The 12357-nt window shown below is 49.4% G+C and overlaps 2 protein-coding genes across 3 annotated transcripts in view; one reads left to right on the plus strand and one right to left on the minus strand.

Annotated features, from left to right (window-relative positions):
• Positions 1-193: 193 nt before the first annotated feature.
• On the minus strand, positions 194-1321 carry LOC135900667 (endoribonuclease LACTB2). Its single transcript, XM_065430195.1, has one exon. The coding sequence runs from the start codon at positions 1160-1162 to the stop codon at positions 326-328; it is 837 nt and encodes a 278-aa protein (XP_065286267.1). The 5' UTR covers positions 1163-1321; the 3' UTR covers positions 194-325.
• A 170-nt stretch (positions 1322-1491) lies between these two features.
• Positions 1492-12357, plus strand: part of CycJ (Cyclin J) — a 30306-nt gene continuing 19440 nt past the window's right edge. Inside the window, exons 1-2 of one of the 2 annotated variants that reach the window (XM_065430220.2) lie at positions 1505-1619; positions 7175-7194. The gene's annotated coding sequence lies outside the window, so the exon portion shown is untranslated. Of the gene's footprint in view, positions 1620-7174; positions 7195-12357 lie in introns of both variants that reach the window. The other variant, XM_065430227.2, reaches the window with a different exon arrangement.

Consider the following 12357-nt stretch of genomic DNA (forward strand, 5'->3'; position numbering starts at 1 on the left):
TTACAGGCAAAATGTGTAGACGGTATACTTTGTATTTACTCATTAGTATATAAGCGCGTACAATAAACGAACGCAGGTTTCAGGTCGTGATTAAAATGAGGGGAAACAAATGTAGGTACAGCAGTATATAATCAACACTTCGAAAAAATAAATTTCAATTACTACCAAGCACGAAGAGAATACAGGCATGGAATACATGATTATCACAACTCCGTGCTACTTTATTTTCATATGCAATTACAAAAATATTTTATGTAATGTAACCAAACATCACTCGTAACACAAAATGTATTGCACATAGTGCTCCCTTCCATTACATATTTAGTCACGCCCGTCGGTAAGCGCTGTCCGTGGCACTTTTCACAACTTCCCCGTCTTTAATTAACTTGTTCAGGTGATGTTCTACGTTCCGTGCAGCAGCTGCATGAAGATGGGCAGGCGTCTCTTTGTAAATTTCATTGACGATGTCCGCGGTTGATTTGTACCCGCTGTCTGCCTTTGGCAGACAGTCAAGAATCTGTCGTTCCCTTTGAAGCCGGTGCTCGATGTATTCTTTTATCTTGGTCTCCGGGTCTGGAATCACAGGTCCGTGTCCCGGATAAATGACCGATGGCTTAATCGCTAGAATGGCGTTCAGGGAGCCCATGTAGGAATGGAAGTCTTCAAACACCGCAGACCCTTCGCCTAATATGCAGTCTCCACTAAACACGGCGTTTTCTTCGTCCAGATACAGCACTATATGGTCCTGCGTGTGGCCTGGAGTGGCGATTACCTTGAGCGACGCTCCTTCAGTGCGAATCCAGTCTCCGTCATTTAAGTACTGAAATGCATGTTCGGCCTTGTCGTCACGAAAAGCATACTTCTTCACGATGCATCCTGGCTGAACTTGTCGCCGTATTTCATCTACACCACCCACGTGATCCAAATGCCAGTGGCTTACGATAATCTGCTGCAGCGATATGCCACGCTCTCGCAGAACGCCTTTGAGGGTCTCGATATACTCCGGGACATCGGGCTCTCCGGTATCGAGCAAAATTCGCTCCTTACCAGTCCCAATAATATACGTATTAGTTCCCTGCAGAGTCATCGGGCCTGGGTTACATCCTAAAACTCGGATGATGCGAGAGGTCAAAGTAGAAACCTTTGGAATGAGCGTCGCCATACTTCCATATACCACAAACACTCTCAATAACAGCCAACTGCTGCACCAGCTGCACTACTGATTAACTCATGCTCAAGCTCCCACTATTAGCGCTAGCCGCGGCGGCTGCCGCTAAGGTCGCTGCACCCAACGTCGGCTGCACATGCACCTGTAACAGTGTTGTTTGCACACGGCTGTGGCGCATTCGAGTGTGTGCTAGATTTAGCTAAAGTGGCATGTTGGACAAAGACATCAGAAAAGTTCATGTGGAAAAGCAGAACTACGCTGCCATAAAAAAAAAAAGAGTTCAGAAAGTTCGCCATTGTTGTAGTTTGTGCCACACAGAAAACTTACGATGAACGACGACGAAGTTGTGGCCTCGATCGCGTTCATCCAGAGCTCGCGCCTCGCTTTCGCGAGCCCTGGGCAGCACAGCTAGAACGTCGCCGGGAGGTGCAACACGGGCGCCTAGGTCAAGGTAAGGAGAACGTACTATTGCACTCGTAGAATTATTCTTGTAAATTAGCAATAGCAATCTTAAAACACAGCAACGCTACCTGGACAACGCTCCTAAATTATGAGTGTCCCCCTTGTCCTGGGGGGCCTCGATCGGCGCCTACGGCCAACAGGGTTCCTCGCAAAGTACCAAGCACGCTGTCTTGGCACTGTGGATAGTGTCAGGAACAATGTCGCCCGTAGACGACGACGCTGTAGACGCCGGGTCACGCGAAATCTGACGAAAGTGATCGTATCCCAGATAGTGGTCGTTGGAAAATGCCGTCTCGTTCCCAAATTTCTCTGACAACTGTTGAACAAACTAGACTTTTCTATGGAGGCATCGGACCGTCATCAAGTAGAAACTGGTCATTGATGTCTCGGTTCTTTGGTCTCACGATTTCTGCCTGAGATTGGGAAGGGGTGGTGGTAAAACTTTAGCGAGGAATTATGATGGTTTTTGGGAAGCTATACAAGGAGTAGCATACTTCCTTCTGCATTATCAACTTGGAAAGACAACTTCCAAGGAAGGCGGGAGGTGGCTGGATCAGTTGACCTCTGCGGCAGTTGCGTAGCCAAGGAGTGGCACACCGGACACGTGTCCCCCCCCCCCCCCTTTGAAATTGCTGTGTAAGTACGCAGCCTGCCTAAACATGTTTATTGACAGGGAAGGGAAAATCACGAAGGGGCCCCCTGTCCGGAACACGGTCTCCTCCGGCGCCATATTGGTCCTCACCTCCACCACGAAGGCGGCGTAAGCGCCGCCTTCGTGCACTTACGCAGGCCGTCGTGATTTTGTCGCAAACGCAAAAATTCGCCCGCGAAAAGTGAGTGAGAAGTAGGAATTTAGTAAAACGAATTAAGTGTTCTATCTTGTGATATATTCCCGAGATAGCTTTAAACACAATATTGCTCTTTTAAAAGGAAGGTGTGTTCATGAGCTCATATATCTATAGGCAACTCCAGAAGCCGTTGCTTCAACACTGTCCAAATAAACAAAGATGGCTGTGACATTCCGGTTCACGGCGGCTTTTGCGCTTGCACATAGGCTCACGTTTCTCGTTGGTGGCGTCGAAGCCAAAATGGTCCTTGTTGCCGATCACCTTATTTAGATAATACGTGGGCCGGTCGCGAAGTAAGTGCAATACCGGGCCGGCCCTCGGTGAACGTGAAGCAGACGTGAAGCAATTTTCATGCCTGGGCCGAACCTGAAGATAGTGCAATACCGGGCCGGTCCCCGGCGGAGGTGAAGCAGGCGTTAAGCACTCTCCATACATGGGCCGATCCCGAAGGTAGTGCAATGCCGGGCCGGCCCCCGGCGGAGGTGAAGCAGGCGTTAAGCACTCTCCAAATGTGGGCCGATCTCGAAAGTAGTGCAATACCGGGCCTACCCTCGGCGCAAGTGAAGCAGGCGTTAAGCACTTCCCATACGTGGGCCGATCCCGAAGATGGTGCAATACCGGGCCGGCCACTGGCAGGTCTGTAGCAAGTGTGAAGTACTCTCCGTACGTGGGCCGATCCCGAAGTTTGTGCAATACCGGGCCTACCCGCGGCGGAGGTGAAGCAGGGGTTTAGCACACTTCATACGTGCGCCGATCCCGAAGATAGTGCAATACCGGGCCAGCTCCCGGCGGAAGTGAAGCAGGCGTCAAGCACTCCCCATACTTGGACCGATCACGAAGGTAGCGCAATGCCGGGCCGGCCCCCGGCGGAGGTGAAGCAGGCGTTAAGCACTCTCCAAATGTGGGCCGATCCCGAAAGTAGTGCAATACCGGGCCTACCCTCGGCGCAAATGAAGCAGGCGTTAAGCACTTCCCATACGTGGGCCGATACCGAAGATGGTACAATACCGGGCCGGCCACTGGCAGGCCTGTAGCAAGTGTGAAGTACTCTCCATACGTGGGCCGATCCCGAAGATAGTGCAATACCGGGGCTGCGCCCGGCGGAGGTGAAGCAGGCGTTAAGCACTCCCCGTACGTGGGCCGATACCGAAAGAGCAATACCTGGCCGACCCGTGTCGGAAGTGAAGCAGTGGTTAAGCACTTTCCATACGTGCGCCGATCCCGAAGGTAGTGCAATACCGGGCCAACCCCTGGCGGAAGTGAAGCAGGCGTTAAGCATTCCCCATACGCGGGCCGAGCACGAAGATAGTGCAATACCGGGCCGACCCGCGGCGGAGGTGAAGCAGGGGTTTAGCACACTTCATACGTGCGCCGATCCCGAAGGTAGTGCAATACCGGGCCAGCTCCCGGCGGAAGTGAATCAGGCGTCAAGCACTCCCCATACGTGGGCCGATCCCGAAGATAGTGCAATACCGGGACGACCCGCGGCGGAGGTGAAGCAGGCGTTAAGCACTCCCCATACGCGGGCCGATCCCGATTGTCGTGCTATACCGGGCCGACCCCTGGCGGAAGTGAAGCAGGCGTTAAGCACTTCCCATACGTGGGCCGATCCCGAAGATGGTGCAATACCGGGCCGGCCACTGGCAGGATGGCCGGAAGCAAGTGTGAAGCACTCTCCATACGTGGGCCGATCCCGAAGATAGTGCAATACCGGGCCAGCTCCCGGCGGAAGTGAAGCAGTCCCCATACGCGGGCCGATTCCGAAGATAGTGCAATACCGGGCCGACCCCTGGCGGAAGTGAAGCAGGGGTTAAGCACTCTCCATACGTGCGCCGATCCCGAAGATAGTGCGCTACAGGGCCAGCTCCCGGGGGAAGTGAAGCAGGCGTTAAGCATTCCCCATACGCGGGCCGAGCACGAAGATAGTGCAATACCGGGCCGACCCGCGGCGGAGGTGAAGCAGGGGTTTAGCACACTTCATACGTGCGCCGATCCCGAAGATAGTGCAATACCGGGCCAGCTTCCGGCGGAAGTGAAGCAGGCGTCAAGCGACCGATCACGAAGGTAGTGTAATGCCGGACCGACCCGCGGCGGAGGTGAAGCAGACGTTAGGCATCCCCTTACGTGCGCCGATCCCGAAGTTTGTGCAAAACGAGCCGGCCCCCGGTACAGGTGAAGCAGGCGTTAAGCACTCTCCATACGTGGGCCGATCCCGAAGCTAGTGCAATACCGGGCCGGCCCCCGGCGGAGGTGAAAGCAGGCGTTAAGCATTCGCCATAATTGCGCCGATCCCGAAGATAGTGCAATACCGGGCCGACCCGCGGCGGAGGTGAAGCAGGGGTTAAGCACATTTCATACATGCGCCGATCCCGAAGATAGTGCAATACCGGGCCAGCTTCCGGCGGAAGTGAAGCAGGCGTCAAGCACTCCCCATACGTGGGCCGATCACGAAGGTAGTGCAATGCCGGACCGACCCGCGGCGGAGGTGAAGCAGGCGTTAGGCACTCCCCTTACGTGCGCCGATCCCGAAGTTAGTGCAAAGCGGGCCGGCCCCGGGTGGAGGTGAAGCAGACGTGAAGCACTCCCCATACGTGGGCCGATCCCGAAAATAGTGCAATAGCGGCCGGACCCGCGGCAGAGGGGAAGCAGGCGTTAAGCACACTCCATATGTGCGCCGATCCCGAAGGTATTGCATTGCCGGGTGTTGGATACGGACCCTTCTCCTGGCATCACTCAAGTTCCCCGCCGACGTCCAATCGCCGTCGCATTCCAATTATGGTGCACCGGGGCGCGTCTACCACGTTCCCGGACCCGAAGACAGATTGGCGACCCCCACCTCATGCGCCGCACGTCGAGCTATTGTCTCCCCACCTTGCTTGACTCTTCCCGAAAGTGCAACGGGAGGCTGGCACGGTTCCAGGTAGTTGATCTTGGTCTCGAGGAAAGCTGTATTGCGGCTCTGGAAGGTCGTTCGGGAAAAACCCGTCTCCTCTAGCTGAGTGCCTCCAGGCGCGGACGTGACACCGAAGGCAAGTCAACCCTCGGACAATGGAACCCTTGGAGCGTCCCCATTGGCCGAATGTGACGACACTTGCACGGGCGCGTTCCATTGGAGGAAAATGACGACACCTGAGCTGGCTCGACGATTGGCCGAAAATGACGTGGCCCCGAGAGACCGAAGGGGTTAAAAGCGAGAGACAGGGAGAAGAGTATCTTTTCTCGTTCTTGCCACGGGCCGCAGCGTCCGATTTGCTGCCGCCCGTCGATGACTTTATGACTGTTCATTACTTTGTGTAATTACTGTAAATAATATAAATAAACCTTCAGTTCTCAAAATCCTCCTCAACGTCGGCCAAGTCCCGCACTCAACGTCAAGATCTAATACGGGCCGGCCCCCAGTGAAGGTGAATCAGGCGTTAAGCACTCCACATACATGGGCCGATCCCGAAAATAGTGCAATGCCGGGCCGACCTACGGTGGAGGTGAAGCAGGCGTTAAGCACCCCCCGAGCAGTTCGTCATTAAGGGGCCCACATATACAGCTTCGCTGGTCATCACAGAGTCGAAGGGCACGGAGTTTCTTTAAAGACAAAGAACCTTTCATGCGAGCCGGAGGTTAAAAGAATTCGTCAGAGACACTTAAGACTGCTTACGTGTGGGAATGCGAAAGCAATATACCGAGTGTATAGAGCTCCGAACGCCATGAACGTGCTCATGTTATACGCTCATGATGTTGCGCCACGTGTTCCCCATTGGCTGCGCCGTCGCGCCGTCTTCCATTGCACTCAAGGCACGGTGGGTTTGCTCCGGCGGCGGCTGCGTACACTCTTAAAGAAGTGTGCACCCAATCTTGTCCACAATGATAATCGTCATCTTCCTTGCTTGCGTTTCCTTTCATGAAAAGTGTGCGCTTGCTACTTTCTTGTCGGGAATGCTATGGCGTGCTGATAACGTGCATGCTGTTCGTGGCCTGGAAGTACTCGGCGTGCACCTGCGGGCAAGATAGATGATTGTTGTTGTGGGACAAGATAAGCACCAGTGGGTGCAAACTTTCTGAAGAGTGTATGTTGCGGCCGAGCTCGGCCGCGCGGAACTTGAAAGCGATCTGCGATGGGGACAGAATGCGCCGAGTGTTGATAGCTTCGTGTGCGCTGTGTTCTCGCCGCTTAGTTCGCGTTCAAACGAGAGGCGGCACGGTCAGTTCGCTCGCTGCTGCTGCTTCCGCGCTTCGGCAGGCCAGCGTCTTGACAGCGAGTGTCCCCGGTCCTCGAGTGGGATGTGTTCATATTTGCTTGTGCACACGGACACCATGCTTGTTAATTTAGTTAGTAAGCGAATGTTTTACAAGTTTATACCACCCGTAAGACTACTGTCCTTACTTCGTATGGTTGTCTAATAATTTGCTAGCGCAACCGATGCTTCGACTTTCGGGCGAAACTGCGTCTTCCTTTTTAATTTTTTTTAACAGACAACAGAGTACACTTGCTTCTTTCGACTGTCAAATAATTGTTTGTGGCTGTCTCCATTGACATGTGGCTCTATTATCTGCACATGCAAATTCATGGTACAAGTGCTGTTCCTACCAGTCTGTTACCAACAAGGTGCTCCTTAAATATTTGTAGAAGGTTTCTTCAGTTATATTACCATTGCAGAGCGAAAATGTGACCACGGGGATGTGTTTCATTCATTTCTTGCAGATAGGCTGCTAACCGCGTTGGTAAGTCGTGGCTCGTTTATACGCACGTATCTCGCGGCACTCAATAACACAGACGACAATACTTGCTTGACTATAGTGCTTTTCGAACAGTAAAAGTACAAAAATAATGCAATATCTGCACTGATCACCAATGTGAGTTTTCACCTTCATAGTTAAAATTCTTGCACACTGACGGGTGCTCCATTGCTAACACACGAACATTTAACTGCGACGCCGTTTTCGCATCACCGCATCTGGTCGAGATCTGTTCTCAGCATGTCATAGAATTAAATTACGGTGTTTTACGTGCCAAAACCACTTTTCTGATTATGAGACACGCCGTAGTGGGGGACTCCGGACCACCTGGTGTTCCTTACCATGCACAAAAATCAACGTACACGGGTGTTTTCGCATTTAGCCCCCATCGAAATGCGGCCGCCGTGGCCGGGATTCCATCCCGCGACCTCGTGCTTAGCCACTAAGCAACCACGGCGGGTAAGTCATAGAATACATAGCAAAAGGAATTGCGAAAATTGATCCATACAAACCCAATTTATCAGTCAGCGAATTCAAAATACACGCAAAATGAGTTACCCTGCACCGAATTTTCACTCTACAAATGACGTCATATGGTGCTACCCATTAGCAGCAGCGCATTAGCGGAAGTCACCGCGCCACGGTTGCCAACCTGGAGGAAGGAAAACGTTAGGAGAGAGCATTACGTCACGCAGCCAGCCTTGACAAGTGGACGCTCCGTGAAGCCCATACATTTGCTCAGTGGTGGCGCAACACATGACCTATTGCGTCGACATTTGGTTCCAATGGAAGCTGACCCTGGCAACATTTAACAGCCAAACTCTCTCGAGTGAAGCTAGCTTAGCAGGACTATCAGGCATTGTTTGAGATATCATTCGCCCTAGTGAGATTAGAACTGGGCCGCTATATTGTAGCGATGCCTTATGCCTTATTCTATGCTATTCTTATCATGCACCACACACGGGCCGCCTGATCGCGTTGATAATGTGGGCAGACCGTCTCTCTGACCAGTGGCCAAGCGCGAAAAGCCTGACAAAGCTTAGAATCGGAAAAAGCATCGCTACAAAATACCGACCCTGGTGAGGCTTATAAAGTGCTGACTAATGGCCACATCCTCTGCTATAGAGGACTTCCAGATAAGGAGCAGTACGGAGTAGGATTCCTAATACATGAGGACATAGCGGGCAACATTGACGAATTCTACAGCATTAATGAGAGGGTAGCAGTAGTCGTAATAAAACTTAATAAGAGGCATAGATCAAAGGTAGTACAAGCTACGCTCCAACCTTCAGTCATGATGATGATGAAATAGATCAATTTTATGAAGATGTTGAATTAGCGATGAGAAAAGTGCAAGCTCGGTATACTGTAGTCATGGGCGACTTCAATGCAAAAGTGCGGGAAAGCAGGCTGGTGAAGAAGCAATTGGCAATTATGGCGTCGATTCTAGGAGTACTAGAGGAGATGTTGGTAGATTTCGCAGAATTGAATAAGCTGCGAATAATGAACATCTTCTTTAGGAAGCGTAGGAACAAAAAGTGGACCTGGAAAAGCCCTAATGGTGAAACAAAAAATGAAACTGATTTCAAGCTTTCTGCCGATCTCAGCATAGCGCAGGATGTAGAAGTGTTAGGTAGGTTATACTACGATTCACCTCAATTTGAAGAGAGAAAGAGTAAAATTGGTCAAGAAAAAAAACAAACAAACCTAGACGGAGTATGGGTAAAAGCAGCCCAATTCAGGCTGGCACTTGCAAACAAATATGCAGCCTTAGAACAGAGAGATGAAGATGACATGGAGGTAATGAATGAAACAGTAACTAGAATGGGCTAAAGAAGCGAAAATTGAAGTAGGAGGTAAGGCACCAAGGCAACCAGTACGCAATTTCTCCCAAGTAACAAAGGACTTAATAAAGAAACGACAAAGAATGAAACGGTCCAACTCAAGAGATCAGATAGAATTCGCGGAACTGTCAAAACTGATCAAAAGAGAAAATAAGCGATAGCCGAAATTATAACGTGAGAAAGACTGAGGAAGCAGTAAAAGATGGACGCAGCATAAAATCAGTGAAAAGGAAACTTGGCATAGGACAAACCAGAATCTATGCACTGAAAGATAAGTAGGGTAATATCAGTAATCTCGAAGATATAGTAAAAGCAGCGCAAGAATTCTATACTGACCGGTACAGTACCCAAATCAGCCACAAGACTTCCATTCGAACTAGTAGTGAACAATTTGCAGAGATTGCTATAATTAGCGATGAATTAAGTTAGAAGGACCTTAAGACTTGAAACAAGCAAAGGCGGCATGAGAAGATGGACTACTGGTCGATTTAATCAAATAGGGCGGAAACATCATGGTTGAAAAGCTTGCGGCCCTTCATACGAAATGTCTCACAACCTCGAGGGTTCCAGAGAATTGGAAGGATGCCAACATTACACTAATCCACAAAAAGGGAGAAACATCCATGTCATCAGTCAGGTAATCGAGGAACCTGCAGAGTACAATCAGCCTCTCTATATGGCTTTTATAGATTGCGAAAAAGCATTTGATTTAGTAGAGATACCAGCAATCAGAGTGGCATTACGTAATCAAGGAGTACAGGACGCTTACGTAAATATCTTGCAAAATGTCTGCAGAAATTCCCCAGCTACCTTAATTCTCCACAAGTAGAAAGATACCTATAAATAAAGGGGTCAGACAAGGAGAGACAATCTCTCCAATGCTATTCACTGCGTGCTTGGAAGAATTATTCAAGCTATTAAACTGGGAAGGTTTAGGAGTGAGGATTCAACGACGCAACCTTCTCTGTCTCGGCAACCTTCGGTTCGCATATGACATTGCCCTGTTCCGCAACACTGGGGACGAGTTACAATAAATGATTGAGGACCTTAACAGAGAGAACCTAAGAGCGGGGTTGAAGATTAATACGAGGAAGACAAAGATAACGATCAGTAGCTGGGTAAGGGAACAAGAGTTCAGGATCGCCAGTCAGCCTCTAGAGTACGTGAAGGAGTACGTTTACCTAGGTTAATTACTTACAGGGGACCCTGGTCACGAGAAGGAAATTTACAGAGGAATAAATGTGGGTTGGAGCGCCTATACGGCAGACATTGCCAAATACCGACTGCAAGCTTAACATTATCATTAAAAAGAAAGGTGTACAATCAGTGCATTCTACCGGTGCTAACATATGGGACAGAAACTTGGAGACTGCCAAAGAAGCTCTAGAACAGGCTAAAGGACCGCGCAGAGGGCGATGGAACGAAGAATGTTAGGCGTAACGTTAAGAGGCAGGAATAGAGCGTTGTGGATCAGAGAGCAAACGGGGATAGCCGATATTCGAATTGGCATTAAGAGAAAAAAATGGAGCTGGGCAGGTCATTAATGCGTAGGTTAGATAACGGGTGGACAGTTAGGGTTACAGAATGAGTGCCAACAGAAGGAAAGCGCAGTCAAGGACGGCAGAAGACTAGGCGCGGTGATGAAATTAAGAAATTCGCAGGCGCTAGGTGGAATCGGTTGGCGCGGGAGAGGCCTTCGTCCTGCAGTGGACATAAAATAGGCTGATGATGATGACGGTTCTCAGTAGCTATGCCAGTAGTTTTTTATTCGGTGCGCGCTTGTTCAGCTGCCCTGCCGTGGCTCTGCCTGCAGAGCGGGAACACTAACACCAACCGCTTGACGTGTGATCACGCCTTGGGCCACCAGGTTTGGCTTCAGTCGCGTTGCGCGGTGCTCGGTGCTCGCTCCTAACGTTTTCCTTCCTCCATGGTTGCCAAGCCTGCTCAGCCTGTTGGCGTTCCATGCATGTCCTCTGCGATCGGCCGGCGCGCGATCCAATCTCGAAGGCCATGGCGTCGCTTTGCTGGTTACAAAACCCTCCGCGAGGCGGTAGTTGGCGCATCAAAATGCTGGAAGGAAGCCGAAGAGACATTTTCTATAAGCGCACAGCCACAGGCTTAGACGAGGCTCCCGTTAGGCTGATTAATAAACTAGGAACAAAAAGTAAGGATTTTCTGTTGAAAGCAGTAGAAAAAAAAAACATGGGCGAATACCAGACAGTTGGCAACAAAGTAGAACTAATTTATTTATAAAGGTTAAGGGGGAAGAGAATTCACTCAGGTAGACCGTAGACCAATACATCGGTGATATAGATTTTTTTAGCTGCACCCAAATTTTAAATATGGCCTGTGGCAGGTAGCACTTCAAACCCTTGATCTAAGTTACCTGATGAGGCTGCCAATACTTCTAGGAGAAATCAAAATGCTTAATTGAATAATTAGCATAATTACCCTACTTAAATTTTATTAATTACTATACAGCACATATTTCAATGTACGAATTATAACCGGTGAGTTCGCAAGACGTACCCACTTGGAACGAATTCTCTGGTCTGCGCCAGTTTTTAGATACTAATTTTCAGTGTCCGACGAAATGTATTGGTGTTACTTTTGTGCTTCAATGCATAAAACAGCGTTTTATTTAATAACTGGAACGCCGTTGCATTTCGTCGGACGCTTTGAAAATACCTCAAAACTGATGCACCCTAGAGAATTCGTTCCAAATGGATAGATAGCCTTGCGAACGCACGAGGTATACAATTCGCAGATTAGATTATGTACCGTAAAATAATTTAGAAGATAATCTCCGTAGTTATTTTATTTAATTAAGTATTTCGATTTCTCGTAGAACTAATGGCTGCCTTATCGAGTAATTTAGATCAAGGCCTAGAATTTTGCTACCTGCCATACAGAATTTTAAAAAAATTTGGTGCAGCTAAAAAACATCCTGTATATAGCTTAAGACTAAATTAAAGCTGCAAGCACGGGCTGAGAATAATGGCATTTTGGGATAACTTTAGAATGGCTTCAGAATAGGTAGGCGTTTGGACGATAACTTATTTATTCCTACTCAGTGTATCGAAATATCAAGAGTAGAAAGCAGACTGTTATGTTGTCTTTTTAGGCATTACAGGAGCGGTGGCAACATAGAACGCAACATGTGGGATATTCTGGAAGCGGCATGCTTAGGAAACGATTGTATACAGCTTTTGAGGGAGATTTACCTAGAAAATACCGTTGCGTTGAATGGGAAGTGAGGAGGAGAGAGGAGAATGTTGACATCACCAAGAGATTGAGACAGGGG

Source organism: Dermacentor albipictus, chromosome 1, assembly GCF_038994185.2.
Source record: "Dermacentor albipictus isolate Rhodes 1998 colony chromosome 1, USDA_Dalb.pri_finalv2, whole genome shotgun sequence".
Lineage (NCBI taxonomy): Eukaryota > Metazoa > Arthropoda > Arachnida > Ixodida > Ixodidae > Dermacentor > Dermacentor albipictus.